General features: G+C 41.7%; 1 protein-coding gene across 2 annotated transcripts in view; it reads right to left on the reverse strand.

Annotated features, from left to right (window-relative positions):
• snphb (syntaphilin b) overlaps positions 1 to 23,594 on the reverse strand; it is a 38,136-nt gene extending 14,542 nt beyond the window's left edge. For both annotated transcript variants that reach the window (XM_053423849.1, XM_053423848.1), the window contains exons 1-2: positions 23,468 to 23,594; positions 4,312 to 4,442 (exon numbers count right to left, since the gene is read on the reverse strand). In XM_053423849.1, coding sequence (XP_053279824.1) covers positions 4,312 to 4,361 — 50 coding nt within the window. In that variant the 5' untranslated portion in view covers positions 4,362 to 4,442; positions 23,468 to 23,594. The remainder of the gene's footprint in view (positions 1 to 4,311; positions 4,443 to 23,467) is intronic.
• Positions 23,595 to 26,472: the final 2,878 nt, after the last annotated feature.

Here is a 26,472-nt window from a genome sequence, read left to right on the forward strand (position 1 = left end):
AACAGGACACGATAACTCAGCAATAGAGCAAAACATGGAAACAGTGATAGACTCAGTGCACACAACCATATGTTTGAGGCACTAACACAATAGACAATTCCAATGGCAGCCATTTTCCTGACACCATGCTCAGGGTGGGAAGCTCGATGATGTACTGCTGTGAGAGAATCTGACAAACTGCTCTAGTTACCATGAAAAAACAGGTAGGTTAGCCTTCAATGATTTCTTGGCTAGCATAACTTTTTAATAACATTATGTGATACAATTTGAAAGACTTTTTAATCCTGAAAAATCATTACACTTCTGGGATTTGAGCCTGGAAGAAAAAACACTGGAATCTAGCTTGTTATCTAATGCTAACTGCTGGAGCCACAATCTAGTTTTTGTCTGATTTATCTATTTGTATGCATTACTCTGGTAACCATACGTAATATATTATCTGAACACTGGGTGGAGCATTGCCAACGGAGGTGCATGTAGCTCGCATCACATATGGTTACATTGTGTTTAACCGAATTTGCTAATGGTTGGCTAATGAAAATTTGCTGGTCGTTGGTTGAATTGAAATATAGAGTGCGTACCTGTGTTAGGTAAATATAATAAAGTATGATGAAAAATTGACAGGGTTTTGGGGGTCATAAATAGGTCACTATACTCAAAGATATACAACACACTAGACATGGTTTACATGGTTTCCAAATGAAAACCTGTAGTTAACCTTGAAACACGGTTCTATGTTCCTACAGATTTTACCTGGTGCGCTCACCTACTGATGAGTTATCGACCTATGGTTCGTCAGATTCTCTGTAATTGTATGACTTATAAACCTGGACCACAGCAGCAGAACCGTATTCTGTTCATTGCAGCATTTTAGCTTGTGAACAGGAAAATGGCCACTTTGTGACTTCAGATCATCTAATTTTACAAAGTACATTTAATTTTCTTGGGCTACACAAACTTCATAGAGTATCTTGCAAGAGTTGAGCTGAGTGAACGTGTCCTGTGTGCAGGAAGAGGCCATATATTGACTACTCAGTATCTCTTTGAAGATCAATATGTGACAAAAAGCCAAGACATTAACAGATCAGAGAGAGGAAGGGAGAAGCAGCTGATGTGGTGAGCCTGGAGGAGAACAGAATAAACAGCACAACAGTGTTTGAGGTGTGACAGTCTATCCCATCCGTCTGGTGGACGTAGTGGTTGGCTGTAAGCTGTAGGTGCCTCCCAGGAGTCAGCTGTGGATAAGTGTGAGTGGGTGGAGTGCGGAAATATTCCTTTACGCTGTGGTTTGTTTTCGGTGGAGACAGAGACTTTGCTCATGAAGCATCCCAGATACGATTTTTAATAGTTCCAAGTGCACATTCTCATTTCAGGCAATGTCTGTGTCTCACCAGTTATCTGCTGTGGAACGGGTTAGTGTTTGTAAAGGAATGTAGTGCCGTTGATTGAGCTGCTGCAGTGAACCAGTGATCACTTGTGATCACAGTATTGTGCAACAGCAAAACAGCAGTGCTATTTTTAACGTGCAATGTCATGCTTTGAAAGAATACACAAAACTAACCCTCCAATTCTAGTGTACAAATTTAACTAGTGACACTACTGTGCATATGTCAGCAGAATGCGTAAGTGCACACCTCTAAACCAGGCTTTCCCTTGTTTTCTCCTGTGGACTCGGGGATAGTGTTACACAGCACAGTAGAATGCTGTGTTTTAAAACAGACTGAGCTGAATATGAACACTGAGAGTTCTGTTGTGTTCATGTTACGTACAACCGAACTGGAACTTTAACCTAACTTCAAACCCAGGAGGGTATTTCAAACTCAAAATCAGGCAGTAGTTCAGCTGTTCACCAAACCTCAACCCCAAGTCACAGTCACAGCTTAGTGAGTGTACCTAGGTGCATGGCAGGCCTGTCAAGCTTTGGATTTACATTGAGCTGCAGTGAAAGAGCGAGTAAGAGGGTGTGGAAATCTTTATTTTTCTTTTAGAATAAAAGTACAAACTAAATTGCAAAAGTATAAAGGAATGAATTAAACACTGTATATCTACGTGATTGCTGTCATTATTTATTGAAAACCTTATTCGAACATGGGGAGAAAAAGTCTAGAGGTGCATCTATCGGCGTTATCATTATAGGTGCAGATGTGCAGTGCTAAGATGGAAAGCTTGACAGGTGCAGTAGGTAAAGGAGGTTGGGCTTCATTAGTCAATAAGAAAATAGAGGGACATCTATGTCTAAGACACACATGTAGCATGAACGTTGTCCGTGTGCTGTTGCTGGCCTTGTTTTAGTGGCTACATTGCATGCCGGAGCTACAGCATGGAGCATGCTCTCTGGGACTGTTACTGTAATGAGTCTCACGAAGGAGGCGTGGGCACAGGAACGGCCACTGGTGCCGTAGCCGCTGGTGCAGTAGCCGCTGGGGCATTCGTCCCCGACCCCGTCGCCGGCTTGGGCACCGGCGAGGGCGAGGACGCCAATACTTGCTGCAAGCGGCGTTTGGGCTGCAGAACCTTCAGAGGGTTGAATCTGAGGAAGAGAGACGAGAGAGAGGACACCACAGCTACAGAGTGAGCTGCGGTGGCTAAACACACTGGCATGGCAAGTAAAACGCTATTTACCACAACAAATATACATCTTGGCTCTATAGTTTATGAGGGAATTTATCTGCCTGTAATCCACATATAAAACCTGAAACAACCCTAACCCTGAATGAGAATAGTGATTAAAACACATAGGTGGTGTTTTGACAATACGTGAGAAATGTCTTAGGTTGAGATTATTTAGCTCATGGTCCATGATGACAAACTGAATGATAAGATATCAATCATTGAAAACATCAAGCATAAGGGCACGTCCACACATAGGTGAATGTGAAGTGAATATCACAGGTCAAAGTTCACTTAGGTTGAACTCCACATAAAGCCTTGATATGATTTGCCTCACCATAGGAAGCTAATTTTGTTTTAGCCTCCTTGCTCTCACGGGTTGTAAGCGAAGGGATGCAAAGGTTTGCCACATACTTTCACGTATGTGTGACCGGGCCCAAATACAAACATGCTCTATACAAAGTTACTGGAGCATTTGTGCTGCAAACACCGAAAACTGACGTCCGAAGCTACATGGCTTAATAGATGGAAAAGTCATCACTGTTTCATACAGACCATAAAAATCGCAATAATGCATTCTCATCCTTTAACCCATGTCCAGTGAACAGGCCAAGGAAGTTCCCGTAGCTGTGGGGGAAAATACATTAACATACATACTTGATAAACTGAGTTCAGGTAGTAAACTTGCTGCTCATTGGTCAGTCTGAAGGAGGTAGCTGAGTGCATCTTTTTTATATTAAGCCCACTTCATTATCAATTATACCAGAGCGGTTTCAGCAGCACCATCAGGCGAGAAAATAGAACTGAAATTTAAACTAGGGTAAACAGCAGACATGACTGCAAAGGAAGATAGAGTGAGAGAGAGAAGCTGTTTTCAGACATGAATCCGTTCTTTCTCTGGAGTTTGTCTTTCAAACATGAACAATGCAGCAGGAGATTCTCCGCTCAGACGTGTTCACAAAAAAACAGATATATGTGGAGTGTTGTAACATAAATGCTCTCTGAGATTATACTTATAAAGGAAGTCTGAGGGGAAGGGCTAGAACAGTGGTCGCCAACCTGTTGATTGTGATCTACCGGTCAATCTCATTACTGTTGAGCCCGAACTCTCAAAGGTTGTTCACACGCGCTGTGTGACCGCTACTGGCGGCAGAGCTGCTGGTTAATCTACTGCATTTCAAAATAAAAGCACTCCAGCGTTTCTGTTGAAGGAATCCATTCTATTGTTTAAAAAACAGGTTTCATTGTGAAATATTTGCAGGAGCGGAAGATGTGTGGCTTCATACTGTATTGTACTGGTATTTATTTGAGTACACAGGACTACTTTTATACATGGAAATAGTCCCATCTACGGCAATATTCAATTCAAAGCCCATGTAAAAAAAACATTTTGCTGCAGTAGCAGCTCCTCCGCAAAACATATTGATGAACTGAAGCTAATGCTGTATTAATGTTGATATTAATGTGAATATTGTGCATTGAACAGAAAAAGTTTGTGTATATTGACTCGCACATTCAGCCTCTAACAGAAATTGCAAATAATAATAAATAAGACCCTCCTAAGTGGGATGTTTTAGAAGATATCATAGCGGTAGATCTCGGCTTACATTTGGAAATAAAAAGTGATCTTGGGCTCGAAAATGTTGGTGACCACTGCGCTAGAAGATGAACAAAATTCAGTGCTCCTCATTGGCCACCTACCGGCGTGAGCCAGACCCAGACCTCCGATTGGCTTGAGCAGGGGCAGACATGGGGTCAGAAACCACAACTTTACGTTTTTTCTTCGGTCCTCACGCTCCCTTTTCTCTCTGTTCCTCAGTTGAGCCTGGAGCCTGCAGAAGGAAACAGACGGTAAGTGACCACACCCACCCAGGGAGAAAAGAGAGTCAATATATAACTAGGGCTACGTTGTAGCACTTGCGGGCCCGAGCACCCGCACGTTGAAGCCTGTTGCGGTCGGTGGAGAGAGCGATCGATGACCAAGCGCACATCATCGATCGAGCATGCACTTCTCCACGTTAAATGCGCTCTGCGGCAGTAGGTTTGCCAGTAGGTGGCGCCATCACTATTATTACGCACAGACATATATATCTGTTCATGTAGGCGCTCTGATACAGCGTGAGCAATTTTGTGTCAATCGGACAATGTTAACACAACTTAATTTTCACACTGATCAGTAGGTGGCGCTCTGACCCTGAACTAATATTTATATGTGGAGCTGTTCAGATCAGTATTGTGATCATAGGTCAGTAGTTTGGAGCCGGTTGGATAATGCAGAGTGGATTAACAAAGTACTTCCTGTTTCCTGGCGAATCAGTAGGTGGCGCTATGACACTGAGGAAATATTGACACATAGAGCTGTTCAGGCTTGTACTCTTATCATGTGACAGAAGTTTGGTAGTGATAGGACAATGCACAGTGGACTTATGAAAACATCGTGTCCTTTGGCGAAGGATGATCCTTCGCCAAACATCAATGTTTACATGGTTTGAGGAAATGTCACAATTCTGACCTTGATTCAATGACTTGACTGAGCTCATTTGAGCTGTATATCTTAAAGCAGCCAGGAGCAGTTCATCAAAGTATAAAACATGTCACTTCCTGTAGCCACCAGGGGGCGCTGTAATTTCAAGTCATAATTTCTGTGTAGATGTCATCAGGATGGCACCCTTGTCTTACATGTCTAGTTTGGACTCGATTGGACAATGTATGTCCGAGATACAGAACCTCGTGTTTTGATGGCGTTTAATCAAACTCAAGACGCCACGCCACGGTCACACGGTGTGACGAAAGGTCAATCTCTTAATCACTTTTTATCTCCATCTTGTTGTGATGGCACTGATCTTAATTTGAAGTTAATCTGATGAAAGCCCTGGGACAAGTGCATCAAGTAATGTCCCGATAGATTTGTATAAATGTCGGCCATCGTAGTGCCGGGGTTGCCCTATAGGGGGCGCTGGTCCGTTTTTTTGCCACGCCCATTTCTTAAAACCATATGAATATCTTCAGGGGGGGGCTGTTGTTACACACATGTAGTTTGAGAGAGATAGAATCATGAACACTGAAGTTACAGCAATTTCGTGTTTCACGGCGAGTTGATGAACTTTAATGCCACGCCATTCATATGGCGTTTGACGAAAAGTCACGGTAATCTTATGTCTTCATTGTCAATGTCTTGGGACCCATTTGATACAGTTTGACATGGTTGAGGTCAGTGGATGAGGAGAAATTCATCCAAGTGTAAGACAAGCAAAAAACAAGACATTTCCTGTTGCCACCAGGGGGCGCTGCGGTTTTAAGTCATCATTTATGCATAGATGTCATCAGGCGGGGACTATTGTCTTACATGTCTAGTTTGGACTTGATTGGAACATGTATGTCCGAGATACAGATGCCCGTGTTTTGATGGCGTGTAACCAATTTTTAACGCCATGCCACGGTCACACGGTGTGATAAAAAAAAAATCCCTCAATCATTTTTTATCTCCATCTTGTTGTGATGACACTCATCTGAATTTGAAGTTGATCTGATGAAAGCCCTGGGACAAGTACGTAAAAGTAAAAATGTGGGATATTGCCAAAATGGCCACTAAAAGCAAAATGGCGGACTTCCTGTTGCGTTTTTCATAATGCTCCATGAGACTTTTTTTCATGACTGGTCACGATACACCTATATCCAGATTTTGATGAAAATCCGTTATGTGGAAACCTAGGGGCTGGTTCCAGGGGGCGCTGTAGAGCCATTTTGCCACGCCCAATTCCAATTACTCCAGAATACTAAAATATCCGCAGACCTTGAATTTCCTGCAAAGTTTCATAACTTTTTGAGCATGTCTAGACCCTGAAAAAGCCCCCCAAAGGGAAATAATAATAATAATAATAAAAATCCTTACAGATTCAATAGGGCCTCTCACCATTCGGTGCTCGGGCCCTAATAATAATAATAATAATAATAATAATAATAATAATAATAATAACTAGGGCTACGTTGTAGCACTAACGGGCCCGAGCACAGGCAATTTCTAGTCTGTTGCGGTCGATGAAGAGAGAACGTTCGATGACCAAGCGCTAGTCTCCGCATTGCATGCGTTTGCGCTCTGCGGCAAGGATGATTGCTCCACTTCCTGTAGCCAGCCGCTGGTGCTGAACTAGAGGTAAGTAACCTTCAAACTATACAACATAACCTATTGCTTTATCTATCATCATATGCTTACATGCCTCAAGTTTTGTGTAATATGTAATTGTTATAAAAGTTACCGTTTATTTATCACGTCTAATGAACAGATTGAAGCAAGTTAACTCCACAGTCTTGTTTTGGTTGTGACTTTATTTATTTTTTTAATAAGTTACTATCAATACGCTACACGTGTACGTTGCATGTGATAATAACTGTTTCACCATTATTCTGATACAGGCTGATATATCCACCATTACTATTTTCACATTGTTAATTTAGTCTGTCATGGAGTTGTAGAGTCAATTAGACAGTATAGATAAGATTATAATGTCCACACATCAGTGTTGTAAACACTTCTCCAGTTAATTATATAATTATGTTTTCACACTGAGGGAAGTGGAGAGACTTGATGTGGACTGTTATCAACAGCTCTGTGGGAGATCATCACCTTGAATATTACAGATGAGGTAGAAAGACATTTTATCTATGTGTATAATGTTGTATTTCTTTCTCACGTTTTATCAAAAGCGATTTAAAGTATGTGCATTTAACCATTAGGATACAAACCCAGACCCCAGTACATTGGTTCTATCTGAAATATGTGGTGCTTCATACACAACACAAAACATTCATAACAGTGCGCTTCTGCTCCTCATTAATGCAGCTCCTGATGTCCTCAGCAGCAACATGGTGGAGATCTGCAGCGTCATGCTGGTCAACTGGAAGACAACTGATCAAGATTAAAAGATTAAGATTAAGATCCATTTATTCGTCCCAAACAAATGCACAGACATGCAAAGGCACACTCATGCAGGTAGGGAAATTTAATCTCTGCTTTTTACCATCTGGTGCAGGACACACAGAGCAGTCAGCGACCATGTACGGCGCTCGGGGAGCAGATGTTTGGGGAGTGAGGTGCCTTGCTCAGGGACACTAGAGAGGGTAGGGAGACTTTTGGATTTTTGGACAGATCAATCCAGGTTCGTCTTTTAAGTACAGATGGCCTGCGAATGTCATGGAGTTTTACAGTGAATTAGACAGTTTAGATATGATTTTAATCTCCAAACATCAGTGTTGTAAACAGTTCTCAAATTAATGATATAATTATGTTTTCACACTGAGAGAAGTCGAGAGACTTGATGTGGACTTCTATCAATAGCTCTGTGGGAGATTATCACCTTGAATATTACTGATGAGGTAGAAAGACATTTTATCTATTTATACAATGTTGTATTTCTTTCAGTACTTTTATCAGAAGGGACGTAAAATATGTACATTTAACCATGAGGATACAAACCAAGACCACAGTACAACGGTTCTATCTGAAATCTGTTGTGCTTCATACACAACACAAAACATTCTTTAACAGTGAGTTTTTTCATCTTCATAGATGAAGAACTGCAGCACCTGATGTCCTCAGCAGCAACATGGTGGAGATCTGATTTGATACACTTTAGATAAGAACCCAGTGTTTTATATTTCTGCTTTGTCATAAGAGACAGAACATGGTCATCACAGCTGTGTCCTTCAGGCTCGTCTGTCCCTAATAAAATGATAGGAAACATGAAAGTATGTCATAATTATAGAGAAAGAGTTACATATGAACAAAGTGTGTATTCTTATTTTCGGTGGATATTCAACTATGTATTTGAATATGCTTTTGGATTAAAACGTGCACTACCATGACAATGAATGTTTAGTATGGAGCTATTTCACATTAAAAGTATTGCATTATAATTTAACACATTATGTATTATGTGCAATACTTTGTAAGTAATGAAAACAGGTCTGTACCTGGAGTCAGTGTTCAGTCTGGTTGGATTCAAGTTGTGTCTCACGCTGGACATCCTAGAGGAACATTGAACACAAATACACAGATATGTTAAGTCATACATGTGCCATGTTATCTGCTTAACAGACTTTTACATGGTAATAATAAAATATTAATTCAAAGTTAATCAGATCATAATCATTTCAGCTTAGGAAATAGGTAGTGCATATTAGCCTACAATTCTGTATGACACTGTCTGTTCTAGTAAAGTTACAAGGCTATGATTTACTCATATTTAACAAAAGAATTCATTGAAGTCTGTCTGAGATTAACGATTTAAATACTGAAGGTGGGAGACACGGTTACTTTTCACTGTAACACGTTACAACACTACTCTGAAGAAAGAGCTTTAGGACACGTAATGCTCCTTTGAACAGCTGCTCTTGCAATGCAGATGTGACTTTAAACACTCAGGTTTCTCAGGTTTCAGTTAGCATCGCTAGCCCGCTAGCGCAGCTAACTTACAAGCCGACACACAGTCTCCTGTCTCAGAGTCATCCGCATAAAGTAACGCTTATATCTGCTGGGTGGACCCGCTCATGTCGTTTCATGTCGGTGTTTGTCGGTAATAACCCCAATCGAATCGAAGGACTGTTACTGCACCCATGCGAAGATATTGTTAGCTTGCTTGTTAGCGAGCTAGTTAGCCTTCGGCGCTAGCGGAAAAACAAGCCGACAATCAGTCTCCTGTCTCAGAGTCATCCGCATAAAGTAACGCTTATATCTGCTGGGTGGACCCGCTCATGTCGTTTCATGTCGGTGTTTGTCGGTAATAACCCCAATCGAATCGCAGGACAGTTATTGCACCCATGCGAAGATATTGTTTAGCCTCGGGGCTAGCGCAACTATGCTAACAAGTTGCTTTAACACACGCTGCAAATCACTTCTAACAGATCGAAATAAAATAGTTAACTTCACTTACCACAGAAACGAGAGAGCAGTCGCCTTTTACGTGTCCGTCAGATGAACAAGCAGAACAGCAAACTGTGCTACTGATTCGATGTGTGAGTGGACCGTCACCACAGACTCAGCTCTTACTGAAGGAGATTGTCATGATGCGTTCACTTGCAGCTGTGTTAAATTGCGTTTCGTTTTTCATGTCGAGATGATGACCTCAGCTGCCAAGCAGTTAATCATCATGATGAAAAGTCACAGCAATCTTATGCCTACACTATCAATATCTTGAGACCCATTTCACACAGTTTGAAATGGTTTCGCAAAGTGGCTGAATAGAAATAACTCCAGGTGTGAGTTGACCAAAACAATGCGGTCTAATGATGCGTTCAAGGTAACTCCGTTAAAATGAATTTCGTTTGTCATGGTGAGCTGATGAACTTTGATGCCCCGCCATTAACAATCCGCATGATGAAAAGTCACAGTAATATTATGCCTACATTATCAATATCTTGAGACCCATGTGACAAAGTTTGACATGGTTTAGCACAGTGGCTGGGGAGAAATAGATCAAAGAGTAACACCTACCAAAACAAGACATTTCCTAATGCCCCCAGGGGGCGCTGTCCTTTTAAGTCATGATTTCTAGGTAGATGTCTTCCGATCGCGACTCTTGTCTTATGTGTATAGTTTGGACTCGATTGGACAAAATATGTCCAAGATACAGAAGGCCGTGTTTTAATGTTATTCATCAAATTTTAAGGGCACGCCACGGTCAGACGGTGTGGTGAAAAGTGTTTTTTTTGATAACTTTACATCTTCATGTTGTCTTGAGGAGACTCATGTAATTTTTAAGTTGACCTGATGAAGGCCCTACGACAAGTAAATCAAAGTGTAAGACGTATAAAAAAAAAACATTTCCTGTTGCCACCAGGGGACGCTGTGATTTTAAGTCACGATTTCTGTACCGATGTCTTCAGGTCGCGACTCTTGTCTTATGTGTATAGTTTGGACTCGATTGGACAAAATATGTCCAAGATACAGGAGCCCGTGTTTTGATGGCGTTTAATCAAACTTTGAGGCCACACCACGGTCAGACGGTTTTGCGAAAACTTAATCCTTCAATAACTTTAGATCTCCATTTTGTTGTGATGACGATCGTCTAAATTGTAAGTTGATTTGATGAAAGCTGTAGGAGGAGTACTTAAAAGAAAAAATATCGAATATGACCAAAATGGCCACTAAAGTCAAACTGGCGGGCTTCCTGTTGCGTTATTCATAATGCACTGATGGACTTTTTTGTGCATCTAGTCATGATACACAATAGTCTTTGTTTTTTTTGAGGATCGGTGAATGCGAAATGAGGGGCTTTTCCGTAGGTGGCGCTATTGAGCGGTTTTGACACACCCGTTCCCAAATACTTCAGAATACGTAAACTTGCGCACATTTCTAATTTACTGTACACTTTAGAAACTTTTTGAGCATGTTAAAGCCCTCAAAAAGCCAATTCACTGAGCGAAGAAAAATAATAATAATAATAATCTTTTCAATTTCAATAGGTCCTCTCACCGATTTCGGTGCTCGGGCCCTAATAATAATAATAATAATAAAAATCCTTACAGATTCAATAGGGCCTCTCACCATTCGGTGCTCGGGCCCTAATTAAAGGCATCATAAATTATAATAAAAGTTTACATTGTTTTAAACGTCCTGAAACCCACCGGGTCCCCCAGTGGACACACACGAGGTAACATATAGGAAATAAAGTTTGGTCAATATGTAATACCTCTTTTGAACGGGTAGTGGCTCCACAAAATGACCATAACATCCATTTTCAACTAAATCAATAGACAAACACACAAACTATACATGATATCCATTAAATCATATTTCATGCTCATAACCCAAGCCTATGACTATACTATACTTTCTATGACCAACACTGAACAGGCTGAGCGAAAAATAAAATCAAAAAGCGACAAACATAAGCTCATAACTCTGATGTGTTGTCATAATACGTTTTGTTTTAGGTCATAACTCTAGTAAAGCCGCTAATCCAATGTCCCTTAATGTAGATTTCCTCGCATTGCGTTAGGTGGTTATCAGAATAGCCCTTGAGAGAGGTAACCTGGTGTTCATCTGGTTGTGGAATTTATGTCCCTCGTACATTTCATGGACACTTTAGCGTGTTCCAAGTGGTAAACTGCGATTCGTTGTTGTCTAGTGGCAGAAACTTGGACTATGGGCAGAAAAGGTCTCTGGTTCGTCTCTGGTTCGACTCCACGGAGAAACAACAAAAAGACGAACCTGGATTGATCTGTCCAAAAATCCAAGAGGATTCTCCCTACCCTGTCTAGTGCCCCTGAGCAAGGCACCTTACTCCCCCAACATCTGCTCCCCGGGCGCCGTACATGGTCGCTCACTGCTCTGTGTGTCCTGCACCAGATGGGTCAAAAGCAGAGATTAAATTTCCCTACCTGCATGAGTGTGCCTGTGCATGTCTGTGCATGTGTTTGGGACTAATAAATGCATCTTAATCTTAATCTTAATCTTAATTACGACAATTGATCCAGAAGCTTGTGTCAGCCATGCCCACTATCAAGCGTTCAAGGAACCGGTACGTGTGAGTGTTGCGTAAGAAGTGAAGTGCCACTCTCAATCTACTGTAATGAGGCAGTGACAACTGCATTGGTCAGCGTTGTACCTGGTATTCTATTTGCTGGGGAATTCTGATAAGGTCATTTCAAGCAAAATCCAAGAGCAAGAGCAGAAATCTGAGAGCAGACGTTTGGTGAGCAGAGTGTAAAGAGATGAAGGACAGTTTATCTGAGTGAACAGTTCTGAGCAGGAGCAGAGGACATTGTCTAACCTTTCCATCAAGTCAACACAACGCAGACATCGCTAGACTCCAAAGGTACGTTTGCACGCATGCAAGCTTTGTGGACAGAACAAGGCCATGCTTCCATTCTCATGAACATCATTATGCAGCTGCAAAGGCCAAATGCAAAAATGTGTTAGCATCTGCATAGCTGTGTTTTTCATGGTGTATGTTGATCCAAATTAACAACAAAATCAAATCCTGCCGGCATCAGTTGTGAGATGGAGAATTAGGCTGAGAATGAAAGATGAGATAACAAAAAGAAGAGATGGAAAGAAAAAGAGAGGAAACAAGGAGGATTACTCTCATCAATAATACATCACACACTACATTGTGTGTTCCTCAGGGTCATGTTTGTGTGTGTGTGTGTGTGTAACAACTGCTGTGCGTTCTCTCTGCTGACCATCAACTCCTTCCTGTCTCTCCCACCACAGACACGTAGATGGTTATTCATTCAAATTCTGCCTCCTAACATCATCCACATCTGAGCTCTGTTGTAAGTCCTCCTCTGCTCTCTCTCATTTCATTGATTGGATTCTGAAGAATGACCAGAGGTGTGATGGAGACTGTGTGTTGTATGTTGTAGCTTCATACAAGATTACGCACAAGACTCCAACTGCTAAAAGCCCCAAATTCTAGTACATTGCAGATGATAAACCAGAAAGGTAAATTTTGATGATGCTACACCATCATCATACAACATTACAACCCTACCACAACCAAAACATCCCTGGTTTCTGCCAGCAAACAGATTTATTTCTTGTTAATATCTACATTCTACTTAATTTAAGGTCTATCTGCCTTTCTATGATGTTGTTAGAGTTACATCAGACTCAGAGTCATTAGAAACACCTACAATATTCATGGAGAAGATATAGTTCAGAGACAATCCCAACCGCAGACTATTTTCATTATACAGACAGATGATCAATACTCTGCACAGTCAACCACAAAGCCCAGATTCAATAATGGGCTTTTTTCTTTCACGGAGAGAAACATTCCTGAAGTCTGACTGCTTCAATGTTTTGGACAAACCAGTGATGAATATAAACCAAACATATTGGAAATAATCTGGTTGAAATGCCTTAGACAGACAATGGCAGTTCTGACCAGTCATTTAGGAAACACACACTGAAATATGCTCACTGAGACGCTGATTGTGCTTTAATACTGAAAATGTTATGATTTTGCAAAGGTCGAGTGCTTTTAAAGTAAATATACAAACCTGCTTAGTCTATTCCAACACCTCAGCCCCCCAGGTTTTTAAGCCAGACATTAAGCACAGGCCTCTTGCAATTATATGCATAAGGTAACCAACACATAAACGGATGTGCACACAAACACAAAAAGGTCATGCCAGTTGAAGTGCTGCTCATTTTGTGTAGCTTCAATGTGTTTTCAACCTGGTTAGACCTGCACTGCACAGGGCTAATACCTCTAGCCTGTTTTAATAAGCCTTTAAGATTGAATTGATTATTACTCAGTCTGTAATAAGGAGATGTAACAATCATCATCGTAAATCAAGGCAGTGAGGAGCAAACACAAGGAGCAGGGAAGATAAATGGGGATAAACCTGCAGTCATTACTTAAATGTGATATGCTCACTTGTAGAAAACCTCATACATACACCGACACAAAAGGAAATCATAGTTGTGTACTGTATTACCTCTGCACTAGTGTGACTAGTAAAAACGACAGTGGCCCTGAGAGCTCAATGCACTGCAAGTGGCCAAAACACAAGCAAAGTAAGAAAACATCTTCATCAATTTCACAACACAACACAACACATTACAGGAACGCGCAGTAAATGCAGAAACGCGCTGCAAATAGGCCACTTGCATGTGTTTTCTTAAGTTGCCGTGCGTAGCTCTCAGGGCAACCGTAAAAAACAGTCAAATATCTATTTTCCATTCTCTTAACAAAATTTTAATCGACTCAACTTGACATAGGCCCATGAAGGCAGCTGTTCTTCAACTCTGGCTGCTGTGACAACGGATCAAACTACATGACAGCTCCTTATACAGGATTTATAAGTCAGGCCTGTTACGTTACACCACCCTCGGCCACAGACAGCCTGACTGAGGTCTACACGTACACAGCTTATTTGCTGACAGGACAGAAACACTCAGAACAGGTGAAGGGAAGAAAATGTGTGTGTGTGTGTGTGTGTGTGTGTGTGTGTGTGTGTGTATGTGTGTGCACGCTCTTGTACAGCTATCTTTGTGAGGACCAGTTTGAGTCTACAACTTACGCAGTGAGGATATTTTGGGAAAGTGAGGACATTTTTGCCAGACCTCACTTTCTGACCCCGTACTAATGGTCTGTTTGAGGGTTAAGACTTGGTTTTAGGGTTAGAATTAGGTTTAGGTTAGGTTAAGGGTTAGGCCTTTAGTTTGGATGGTTATGGTAAGTGGCTAGGGAATGCATTATGCCAATGAGTGTTCTCACTAAGATAGAAGTACAAGTGTGTGTGTGTGTGTGTGTGTGTGTGTGTGTGTGTGTGTGTGTGTGTGTGTGTGTGTGTGTGTTTGTGTGTGTGTGTGTGTGTGTGTGTGTGTGTGTGTGTGTGTGTGTGTGTGTGTGTGTGTGTGTGTGTGTGTGTGCTAGAGAGAAGCCAATGAGATGACAGGAGGAGGAGGAGGTGACACTAGTTGGGAACACACACACAAACACAGAGCCATTGTTCCCCTGTGTCTGCAGCAGAGATACTGCAGTTTCTCTTATGAAAGACAGTATATCCTTGTCATGTAGGATAAAAGCTTTGACTAATCTCAGTTCATACAAAACAAATAGTGTTGGTGCATATGTGTGTGTTTATGCACTAGAATACACACATACTGATTGTATTGATAGTGCTGACAGTGAGAAGAGTTGAACTGAGTACAGAATATAACAGAGCGATGAGTCCCCATCCTCTTCCTGACTGAGCAGACTGCAGAGTTGATGTTGACGTGCACCTCACGGGTCGTCATCAAACCGATTGAGGAAGGGAGGAGCTGTGCATGTGCGTAAAAGGAAAGTGTGACAAACACCAGCTACACTCCAGAGTCTCCTTGATTTACCTGTGTAGTCCCAACGGACTAACAGGCGGATGCTGTTAAACAGGGGTTTGGGACTGTGAGACAGCTGCAGGGTCTGTGACACTGACTCACTGCTGTTAGTAAGAAACCCATTCAACAATGAGAGTGTGTTTATGTTGTGTTTGGAAACTGGAGTCTGATCAGGCACAGGGAACTTTTTTACCTCCTGTCTGTATTAACTGAGATCAACAATGTGCTGAGTCACGCTGCTGCAGTGAGCCGCACAGTGCCCTGTCATCATGTGCCGACAGCAGCTGACATTAACTGTCACCATTCAACAGAGGTGCCATAGGAAATGTAAAAAATTTCACTCAAAGAGTCACTGATAATAAACCCTATTCGGTGGTCTGTGCAGAACATGTTGCATTATATTATTCTTCTATACAAACTATACAAACAACATTTTAACTTTAGTTTTATGATTGCTCTGTCGACCAGTTCCTGGTGCTTGGTTCCTCTGGTGTTACTACCCATCCTTTTCATGTGTTGAGCCATGTGCCTACTCATCTCGGTATTGCTGCTGTGATACCTGCCTGAAAGACTTTTAAGCCATGTTTTAATAAAACACATTTGAGATCTTGGTCTTTATGAACCAAATATAAATTTAATAAAATTATCCCATGCTTCTTGACGATGTCACCGCACTCTGTCTGTTATTGCTGTACCCTCACTTGATAGCATTCCAGTCACACAGGAATAGTGTGTTTGTTAGCCAGCTATCCATTGTTAGCAAAAACCGTTCATAATAATGTATTATGTGGCATTTCACGCATGCTAACACTGATACTCTTTTTTCACTTATTTGAGTGAAGCAATAATGGATGTTTGTTGCCTTTTTGTAACAAATGAACAAACAACTAAATATCTTTAAATAACTTGAACAAGCAAGTTGAGTAAATTAAAAAAGGAAAGCAATTTCTGAAATTCTTATTAAGTTTCCTTTAGCCAAGTTAATGAGCTAAGCTAACTCATATTTGGTGGCTCATATTAAGTGTACAGACATGAGAGAGCTGCTGATCTTCTCATCTTATTTTGAGTGAAAAAGTGAGTAAGCTTAATTCCCTATTAATTCCTTTTGACATCTCACATAAAAATATATAAGGTTTCACATTTAGTAAAACCTAGAGCAGAGCTGCATCGCTCAGAGTCAAAGTGTCTCTGTCTGCAGAGATGATGAATCATTCTCTAAGCTGGACTGACTGCACAGTCAGCAGCTTCTATTTGCATGTCGTCAGGGAAATGAGTGTGACCCTTAATTTGTGCTTGTCCTGTAAATACTCACAACTGTGCACGTGACAAGCACACAAAATGTAAGGTGACATTGTATGTATTTTTTTTTGTTTTCATAGGAGGCAGTGTGGTGAGACTATTATTTACTTACTTTTATTTATACTTACTCTTTCTACTGAGTGAAGCTGCACTGAACAGAAGCACCCTTCTTTCTCACATACTTGGTGACTAAAATTTTAATTCAATAAGTTAACACATTCTTTAGTTAATGGACTTATTGCCAGTACAACAATGCAATATCAGCTCATAATTATTGGAAAATTACAAAATGAATGGAAAATTAATTATATTTGAAAGTAGCATTTAGATTCAGAAAACAGAATATAGAAAAAACATGAAAGTGGAAAGAGAAGAGCAGTTTGGCAGATTTTGAGATAACAATATGGCGAAGAAAACATGTTTTACAAATTCTCTACCATACACTTGCAAACCCATTGTTGCTTGCAAATACCAAACACCATTAACAAACTAATGCATTTCGTTTCGCAATACACACCTGGCAAACAAATACACTGCATATTGTAGTGTATCTGCAATATGCAAATGCAAATTCTGATGCTTCAGAAACTAAAAAACCTTCCGTATTTCATACAAGTCCAAAACAAATTATGAAAGTTGCTCTTGTCAGATGCTCTGGGCTGTTTCAGCATGCACTAACCGGTTGCACTCCAAATTTAGAGGCGGCTGGTTAGACTGCACAGATCTAAATGACGGCTGTTTGACCGGAGGTCTGACTCCTGCACAACTCTCATTAAGTGTTTTTAGCTTCCGTTGCCACAACGCCTTTATCTTCTCGTCCACAATGTCTAGTCGTGTCTGATAGTGGCGGTTGTATTCAATTGGGTTCGATTACTCAGGACATTTGTAAGAAAATCCTCAGCATGACACAATAGTGGAAAATCTTTCTGTCTATTTGTAAACCACACTGTTTGCGAGTGAATGGCAGGGAATTTGTAAAACATATTTTGATGTTAATGGCATGAATTTAGCTCCATACCCCACCTTTAATCACTTCTCAGTCTGACACCTGTTACATAAAAACAACATAGTACACATTCTAATTTTGATATTTCCTTTCGTTAATGAACTTGTTTATTTTTGAATTAATGATATACAAAGTACTTTGACAAGTTTAGACTAAATTAGAACCTTAAAACAAATGAAAACAAACAGAGCAGAAAGTGACAGTGTTTGTCAGTTCATGTAGCGAGGTTTGGTCCTTGTAGTCTACAGTAATTGTATAAGAAAACTAGAATTACCGCACTGCTGTTGTATGCCTCCGCCTACCAGTGTAGTTTCAGTGTACATATTTCAATGTTCTTTTCCCCCCAGACCCACAGGTCACTGTGACCTTCGACCTTTGAACCGAAAACACTTTATACTTGAGTCCAAGTGACAACTGATCAAAAGTTGAAGAAAATCTCTCAGGTAGTAGCTTCTCTAGTCCTGATGACCACTCAAGAGCTTTACAGAACAGTTTTACATCTATGTGCAGGACTTTCACTATGGGGGGGCAATATGGGTAGGATCAGTATCTTGCCCAAGGACACTTCAGCATGCAGATTAGTAAATACTGGGATCAAACTGACGACCTTTGGTTAGAGGATGTCAACTCTAACCACTGAGCTACTGCCAATATCACATTTACGAGGCAGCAAACTTTGATGCTGACCTTTGAGCACTGCATCTTTTCAATTAATCAGTGAGTCTGTTATGTGCAGCAAGGTCAGTCAGGGTTAAAGGGCCTGTGTGTTTTCCTCCCTCTTGCCTGTCTCTCTCTCCCTCCTACCTGTCTCTCCCAGGGTTAAGGTTCTCCCAGGTGCTGCTGCTGCTGCTGCTGATGGACACTACCTGGGTAGATTGTGCTGCTGCATTGGCTCAGCTCATTGGTCCCCGCACCCCCCGTTCCCCATCAGCCTATCAGGCCTTCAGAATAAAGGAAGCAAGCCCTTAGAGTTCCGGGCTCGGCTTGACTCTGTCTCAGATCGGCTGCTACATCTGCTGTTTGCTATTGAGACTATTTGCAAGGTTTGTGGTCAGAGTAGTTTTGGACAATAGGTAAATGGGGGTACCCTATGCACTTTTGCACCAACAGAGTCACTTGTATAGACACATTAGGATGATTGTCACCAGTGTATTTGAGAGCTTCTTCTTAAGATAAGTTAGTTAGGCCTTTTGTTTGTTTAATAAAAAAATAGATAATAGATATTTTGTTACATTTATTTCAGTTTCTGTGACACCAACCACCTTGTCCTCACCTCCCCCACATTTGTAAAACTGTATCTAACCACAGAATGTCTTATAATAAAAAAATCTGTCAATTTAATGTGAGACAATGAGAAAAGAAAATGTACAAACTGAGACGTCCTGGATTTAAGCTGTTTTCCAAGATAAGATACAATTTTTATGAATGTTAGGCTTTTTCCATAGATATTTTGACCTTTGTAATAGTGAGCCAGAATGCACATTAACAAAAACCTGAGGTTTAATTTAGCCACCCCTCATTTTAGTGACTGCAGATTCAGACCTCATAAATATGTGATCAAGGATATTTTACTAACATTAATCAGAGCAATATTACATCAGACTGCTACTCTTTTTCTAATACTACTACTACACAATATCATGTCATACAGACGTCCCATTAAAGTGCATCCCATACAGAGCCAAACTTCCAGGGTCAGGTATCTGCGAAAATGCAAATCTGCAAGTGAACGGATCCAATTACCACTAAGATCGGCAGTGAAATAAACACCACACCAGGGTGCACACACGGATATCTGTCACCGGTCTCCATGAAAACATGCTGCCCAGAAGTAGTAGTGATGGGAATTCTGGCTCTTTCAAATTAGCCATTTCATTTGGCTCTGCTCAGCACTACGAGGCGGCAGTTTCAGCTCCCAAACTACTCATTCACTTCTGACTTTTATAATCAATTTACATTTAGCAATGTTATGACCTATGATTTGTACACATGCAAAATTGGCTCTGGGAATACGTTTAAACTTTGTATTTGCTATATGTATGCTGTATAGCCTCTAGGTGGCATCTCACATTCTGACACTTGTTTCTCGTATATTCAAGTTGGCACATGATTATTAATTTTAATATGTAATTTAATGCAGCAATCAGTAACTCTTTCGTGAAATTATAATTAAATAGTAATTTACTCAGCCTGAGGGGAAAGAGGCATCTACAAACTCAAAATTAGTGGGACAATCTTTCAATCTGTAAGTCAGAGCCCTTCTTCAAGGCATGAACAAGCTGTAGTCAAGTCCAGCTGCCAGCGTCAGACAGCAGCAGATATCAGAACTGTATTCTCTGAAAGCATTGTTGAGCAATCACCAGAAGTAACAATGGAGAGAGTGTTATTACAGTGTAGTTATAGATGCGCTATCATTTAAATGTGCTACTTGTTTAGCAACGTCAATGTTACCTTAACTATTCTGTTTGTGTCTTTCTCCTTAGACTTAAATTAAGCTGAAGTTAGACAAATTGACAAAAGACAAAAAAGAATGGAATTTGGCGGCTGTCAGAGAAGCGGAGCCGGCTCATAGAAAAAAATTGTTCATGAGCAACACATGGTTAGGAAGTAGAGCCCAAATACAGAGGTATATTTTCCCCAAAATAAAATAATAAGCATAAGCATTCAAATTACAGTATTTATGTGTGTTTTCTCACCTTAATGAGCTGGGTGCTTTCCGGCTTCCTCATAGGATAAGGAAGATAAACTGGGCTCCTCTTACTGTTTGGTTTTGAGCAGCTGGTACATCTACACTGCGGTGAAGGCTATTTGAGCTGTGGAATATCAATTACTCTGCCAATTTTAAAAGCCACTAAAGCAGCTTTATTTCTAATGGAAACGATGAAGCACTTGAGTAGGGTGGATAGTAGAGTAATAAAAAACTACACAAGCCTCAATTTCTCTGTGGACATGCATAAAGTCCAAGCATGAAGCGTGCAATATTGTGGAGATTACACAGTCCAGAACATACAATCACACATTCATCAAATCAATCTTCTGTAAGTGCAGGTTGAAAATAATGTTCAGCAAAAAAGCAAAAACAATGACTTATGGTGTTTCACCGTGCACACAGATCAAACCAATCCTGCAGAGTCACCCTCATGCTGCAGCAGATGCAGAGCAGCTGAGCTAAGATCCAGCAGAGCACAGCAATAATGCTACAGCAGAGCTTTTACTATGCCAACCGTCAACACAGCGCACACACACGCACACGCACACAAGCACACTGGGTGAAAGGGAAAAGAAGGTAGAGGAGAACATAACAAATTTTCTTGAAACTCAAACCATCTTTTATAATCAGCTGTTCACTGATCTGAGATAAAGCCCAGTTTTGTCAGACCCTTTAAGTCTCACTGGACTCTGACAGGAATTAACCCTCATGTGGATGCAAGTTCTGGTTAAACCACATGGCAATAGTTTGACTGCAGAGGCCCTTTACACAGCTCTTTAATGTGAGCCGTCTGGGAACCTCGTATCTGAGCTTAATTAGGCCAAAAGCTCAAAATATCTTCTGTCATGAGTTTGTCATTAGTAAGCCAAGCAGCAGCCATTAAAAATACGCCTGAGCAGCCTAAGTGATCATGCTAAATGTATGTGTAATCTATTTTTTATCAAAAGCAAGACAAGCATTGATAGATAAAGGAAATATATCTGCAATCACATTAATACCATGTGGGAGGAGACAGGTGACTATACCCATTGCTCTCCTCCTCTACATTAGGCTCTATTCCAGATGACCCTGGAGAGACAGTTGGTCATCTGGTTTTACAGTTCATTTCTTGCGTACTTGCCTTTAGCATCGTATGGATAGTTGGCATGACACGTTTGACAAATCTAAGTTGTTTGGGGACCAATGGCCTGGGCCATAGAGCATAACTATCTCAATTAGCTTACCGATATTTTCATCCATGCACACATGCATGCTCTGTTTCAAGCACCAGATGCTCAGCTTTCAGTAACATCTCTAATTTAACATCGTGCAAACAACTGTTGCTTCTCATTCAGGATAAAACTACTTTGATGAAAATGACGCTCCTCCATGGCAGCGACTGCAGTCCTGGTGCGATGAGCAACACAACAATCCAGACGGGTCTGATGGCTACATGCTCTGCATTTAAAATGAATGAAAAACAATCATCAGGTGCCTCTGGAGAATTTGCACAAATAGAAACCTGGAGTTAACTGTAGCATATGTGAGACCACTGCCATGATGTTGCACTCTTAAGGATCAATTGTTGAAAAAAGGGTTGAATTCGAGATTTTCCCTTCATGGACGCATCTGATCAGACACCATGCAGTGTAGACGGATGCCAAGTCACCATGGTGACGGTCAGTCCACCACTTGAGAGGAGTGTGAGTAGGAGAGCTGCCATTGGTTGTGAATGCTGAGGGACAGAATGGAGCAACCTGCTGCTGACAAGATGGCCATGCTGCAAAGGACAATAGTGACCTGCACCAAAGGACAGTAAACAACATCAAGCTCTGCCTCTGTGCTCGAGACTTGTCTTGCTTCCTCATCCCTGCATCCACACACTACATAGCGTATATGAACTTACAGATAAAAAGCCTGTTCCAATGGCTGAAAGGATTACAGCGCAGGACTACGAGTGCAAGTCCAGGGGGCACTACTTAATAGAGACATAGAAAACCCTAAATATAAACAACAACTAACACTCTATTTCACTACAAAGAGACACTCAAACAAACACTAAGAGACAAACTGACAACAAAAAGCTCCAAAATGATCAAGGAGACACAAAATTACTATGGCTCCTATGTTGTCTCTTATATGTTCCCATGGGCCCATTGTCTCTACCCAAAATTATATGTATTTTGGGTAGAGAGGAAGTAGATTGTAAGACCATTAGCTGTCAAAAATAAATCCTGTGTTTTTGTGCCAAGGTTATTCAAGAAGATCTGAAAGAGTCTGCAGCCATATTCAGTCATCACTGTATCCAGTCAGTCATTCATTAAGAAATGTGCTTCAAAGCTTTTAGTCTTACGACTTGGAATTGAAATAGTAAATTCAATGAACAGTGGCCTAACCCCACACAGCCTCGTTTAAACTGGATCAAGCTTTGATATGATTAGAGTAACTTGTTCAAATTGACAGTCATGGCGAAAAGAGCTGTGCCTCTGTTTTCTGTCAGGTGGGACAGAGACGTTCCTGGAAAAACAAAAATGCTGCAAGGTCAAACTGCAGCGGCGGCCAATCTGTCACGACTTCACTGCCTGCAAACATGGATGACACTTACTTTGGCTCAAAGACACATGGAGCTCTCTCTCCGGCCACAGACCTTTACCAGAGAGCACTACTATGAAACACATTGCCTGTTATTACCCGGTGCAAACAGTGATCTGACGCACACGGGCCCTGGAGGGGGTTACGCGCTCAAACATGGGAGCACAGGATGACAACACGCGCAAACATCTGGAGGAGCGCAGTGCGCAGCATCCCTCCGTCAGCTGCATCAACATAAACAGACTGTGCAGGAAATAGTCTGATCCCTTGTAAACACGCACGGCCTCAAACGAACGCAATGCTCCACACATTTCCCGCACGATACTCAACTCGTAGGTTATTATTGACGCGCGTTACACTTCCCATTCCACAGAAGCGTCCTTCGCAAAATGACAGCGCTGCAGCGGCCACTGGTGATTTCAATGACGCGGCCCGGCCTTACCTGTGCCCGCTTCCCTGTGTGTGGCTCTCACTCCTGTCGTAGCTCCATCGCTTCGCTTTTCATCGTCTCCCCGCTGCACTTCTTCACCGGGAGCTCCGCTGGATGGAGCCGTGATCCAGGCGCACACGCCCGGGGAGGATGGGAGAGGAGGGGCGGAGAGGAGAGGGGCAGGCTGGGGAGGCAGGAGGGGCAGGCTGGATGGCTGCTGCTGCGTGAGGAGGAGAGGCACAAGGGGATGTGGACGGAAGCACATGCGTCACGTTACGTCGGGTTCCCTTTTAAAGGGAAACTCCACTGCGTTCGTTAAAGCTTCAGGCCCATCCAGCTCCTCAGTGACAGAAATACTGTGATTCAGCATCAACACTTTGAGACACATAAATGATCACTTAATGCAACAAAACTCAATGTAACCAAACCAATTATACTGCAGTATTATGTGTCACAGAATCCAATGTTTATTTTAATTTATTTCATTTGACATTTGACAGTGTTTAGTTAAAAAAAAAACGTGGAGGTAATGCTGTCGGATCTACTGACCTGACCACTTGGCTTGAATCATAACACTGCCTTACAACCCAGTAGCCAGTGAGATTTACCTTTAGCCTCAGCGTACCTTGATTAAAAGGCCAAAACACTTGATGATGCTAAGGTGCACACCTGCTAACATCTACCGGTAGTTGGTAACTTAAATTGTGCAGAGGTCATTCAAACATACAGGGGATAATCACCATCTTGTCCTTTATTCTAAAATATTACATTTTATTGTTAGTTACTCAAAATCTTCGCACATGCTTATTACGTGACCTGTGTTGGCCTGCATTGTCATTGTGGAACGTTCTGTTCACCTAGGTCCACTTCTGAATGACCCCTCCTCACATGAGTGTGCCTCATCGCTCCTTTTTCTGTTGTTGTGCTCCATGGGAGAGGTATAAATGACATTTCAGTCATCCAAGTTTTTGCATGTCAGCTTCTCTGCTATTGGGTTCTCGTGTTGTGTTTACTCAGTAGTTGAAAGTTATGGAATCATATGCTAACCTATTATTTAATTTGAGTAATGGCACCACTCCAAAACTAGCAAGAGGATTTATTTTTAAATTGGATTATCAGAATAAATGAAGATCGATTCCAAATACATTCATGATCCGACCTTTCCATTTAATACATCACAACAAAGACATAGGGTGATTCCGGGTTATCTTGTACACTGGGTAATCTTGGACACTTGTTCATGTGGGACACCTAAGCTTGAGTCTGTTTATTTCCTGCATTGAGTTGTTAAAAATGTGTCAGGGTGGGCAAAATGGCAAGCGTGAACCCCAAAGCACGACAAAGTTCTTGTTTATTAACGGAGCAGGGGTCAGAAGCCAGGCAGTCAGTCAGAGAAGGCAAACGAATCCGGTAGGGAGCAGGCAAAACAGGAGTCCTCAGAATGTTTTATATGAATATTATAGTTTCTTTATTTCTGCCAGGGTTTTTCAATGAAAACATAAGACTTTATATATCCAAATTAATTAATGACACTTTCATGAGGCCGATGGCGTAATAAGTCTCAGAAGTAAAAATTTCAGTAACCATCCACCATCACGATTCACCATCACAATCTATGATCTGAAATCCACCATGACAATCATGATCCAGTCCCACGATCCACGATATGACCGCAGCAGCGATCCTGGCTCTGCAACGATAAAGAACAAAGACTCCCAGGAAGAAGTCAAGTCAGTAAAATGTATTGTTGAGACAAAACTGTGATGAAGACAGAGAGGAGGAAAGAGAAGCTCCACGTGTCATATGTCCCTCGACAATCTAGGCCGAGGGACAATCTGGAAAAAGGCAGATCTGAACTGGATGTTCTGTGGTTGAAGTCATAACTGTGGTAACTGGAAATTCCTATATGCCTCGTCTTACTGATTCACCACTGACAACATCTATAGCTTGTACCTTAATGATCCATTATTATATCATTATGACTGTTTGTCCATTGCAGTTGTGTCACTGCAGTTTGGAGGAGTGAGTTGATAAATCTACAGGGCCCTCTGTGATTAACCAGTGAACATCAATTTGATTTGACTTCCTGTATAAAGTGTAAGCCTACATGTTCTTGTCATTATTACTCATTTCCTGGTAGAATAGGGGCCTGGATTTGGAGAAGGGATTTTGTATGTTTCTCAATTTTTTTACAAGTGTTGTTATTTGATGACATTGTACACATATATCATACAAACAAACGGTAACCTACCTTCTCTCGTGTTTCTCTCTCTCTCTCTCAGTGCATTCTGGGAGTTTGTTGGTGGAGTGGTGGTGAGCTTGTCGGATTTTTTCGTAAATTGCGGTAGTTATATTCAAAAACTTTGTGTTTGTATGATTGTGTAGTTGTTAGTTATTGTATTGTTAGTGTGTCTGTGACTGTTTGGCGGTGAGCGAGCCGTGTGTTCGCGGCGGGATGGCGTCCTTTGGGCCGCTGTCCTTGTCTCTTAGACATGGAGTGAGGCTGGTCCCAGAGCAGGACGTCTCGGTGGAGCAGGTGTTGTTGGCGGTAGGAGAGCAGGTGGGGTACGGGAACATCTCCTACGCATCACGGATGAACAAGGCGGTGGTGGTGTTTATGAAGGAGCTGAAGTGTGTGGCGCAGCTCGTGGAGAGCGGCCTGGTGATCCAGGATCAGCTCGTCCAGGTGTCCCCACTGGCGGTGCCTTCGACCCGGGTCACGGTGTCCGGTGTCCCCCCGTTTATCTCCAACCAGGCGCTGGAGCAAGAATTAAAGAGCTTCGGAAAAATGGCGAGCGGGTTCAGGCCGGTGACTCTGGGGTGTAAAGATCACAAGTTGAAGCATGTACAGTCACTGAGGAGACAGGTGTTTATGTTCCTCAGCTCCACCACACAGACTCTGGATGTGTCATTCCGTGTCAAGCACGAGGACGGGTTTTATATGGTTTATGCGAGCTCAGGGAGCAGTAAATGTTTTGATTGTGGGGAGGTGGGTCACAAGCGGATCTCGTGTCCCC

This window comes from Pleuronectes platessa, chromosome 6 (genome assembly GCF_947347685.1).
Source record: "Pleuronectes platessa chromosome 6, fPlePla1.1, whole genome shotgun sequence".
NCBI lineage: Eukaryota > Metazoa > Chordata > Actinopteri > Pleuronectiformes > Pleuronectidae > Pleuronectes > Pleuronectes platessa.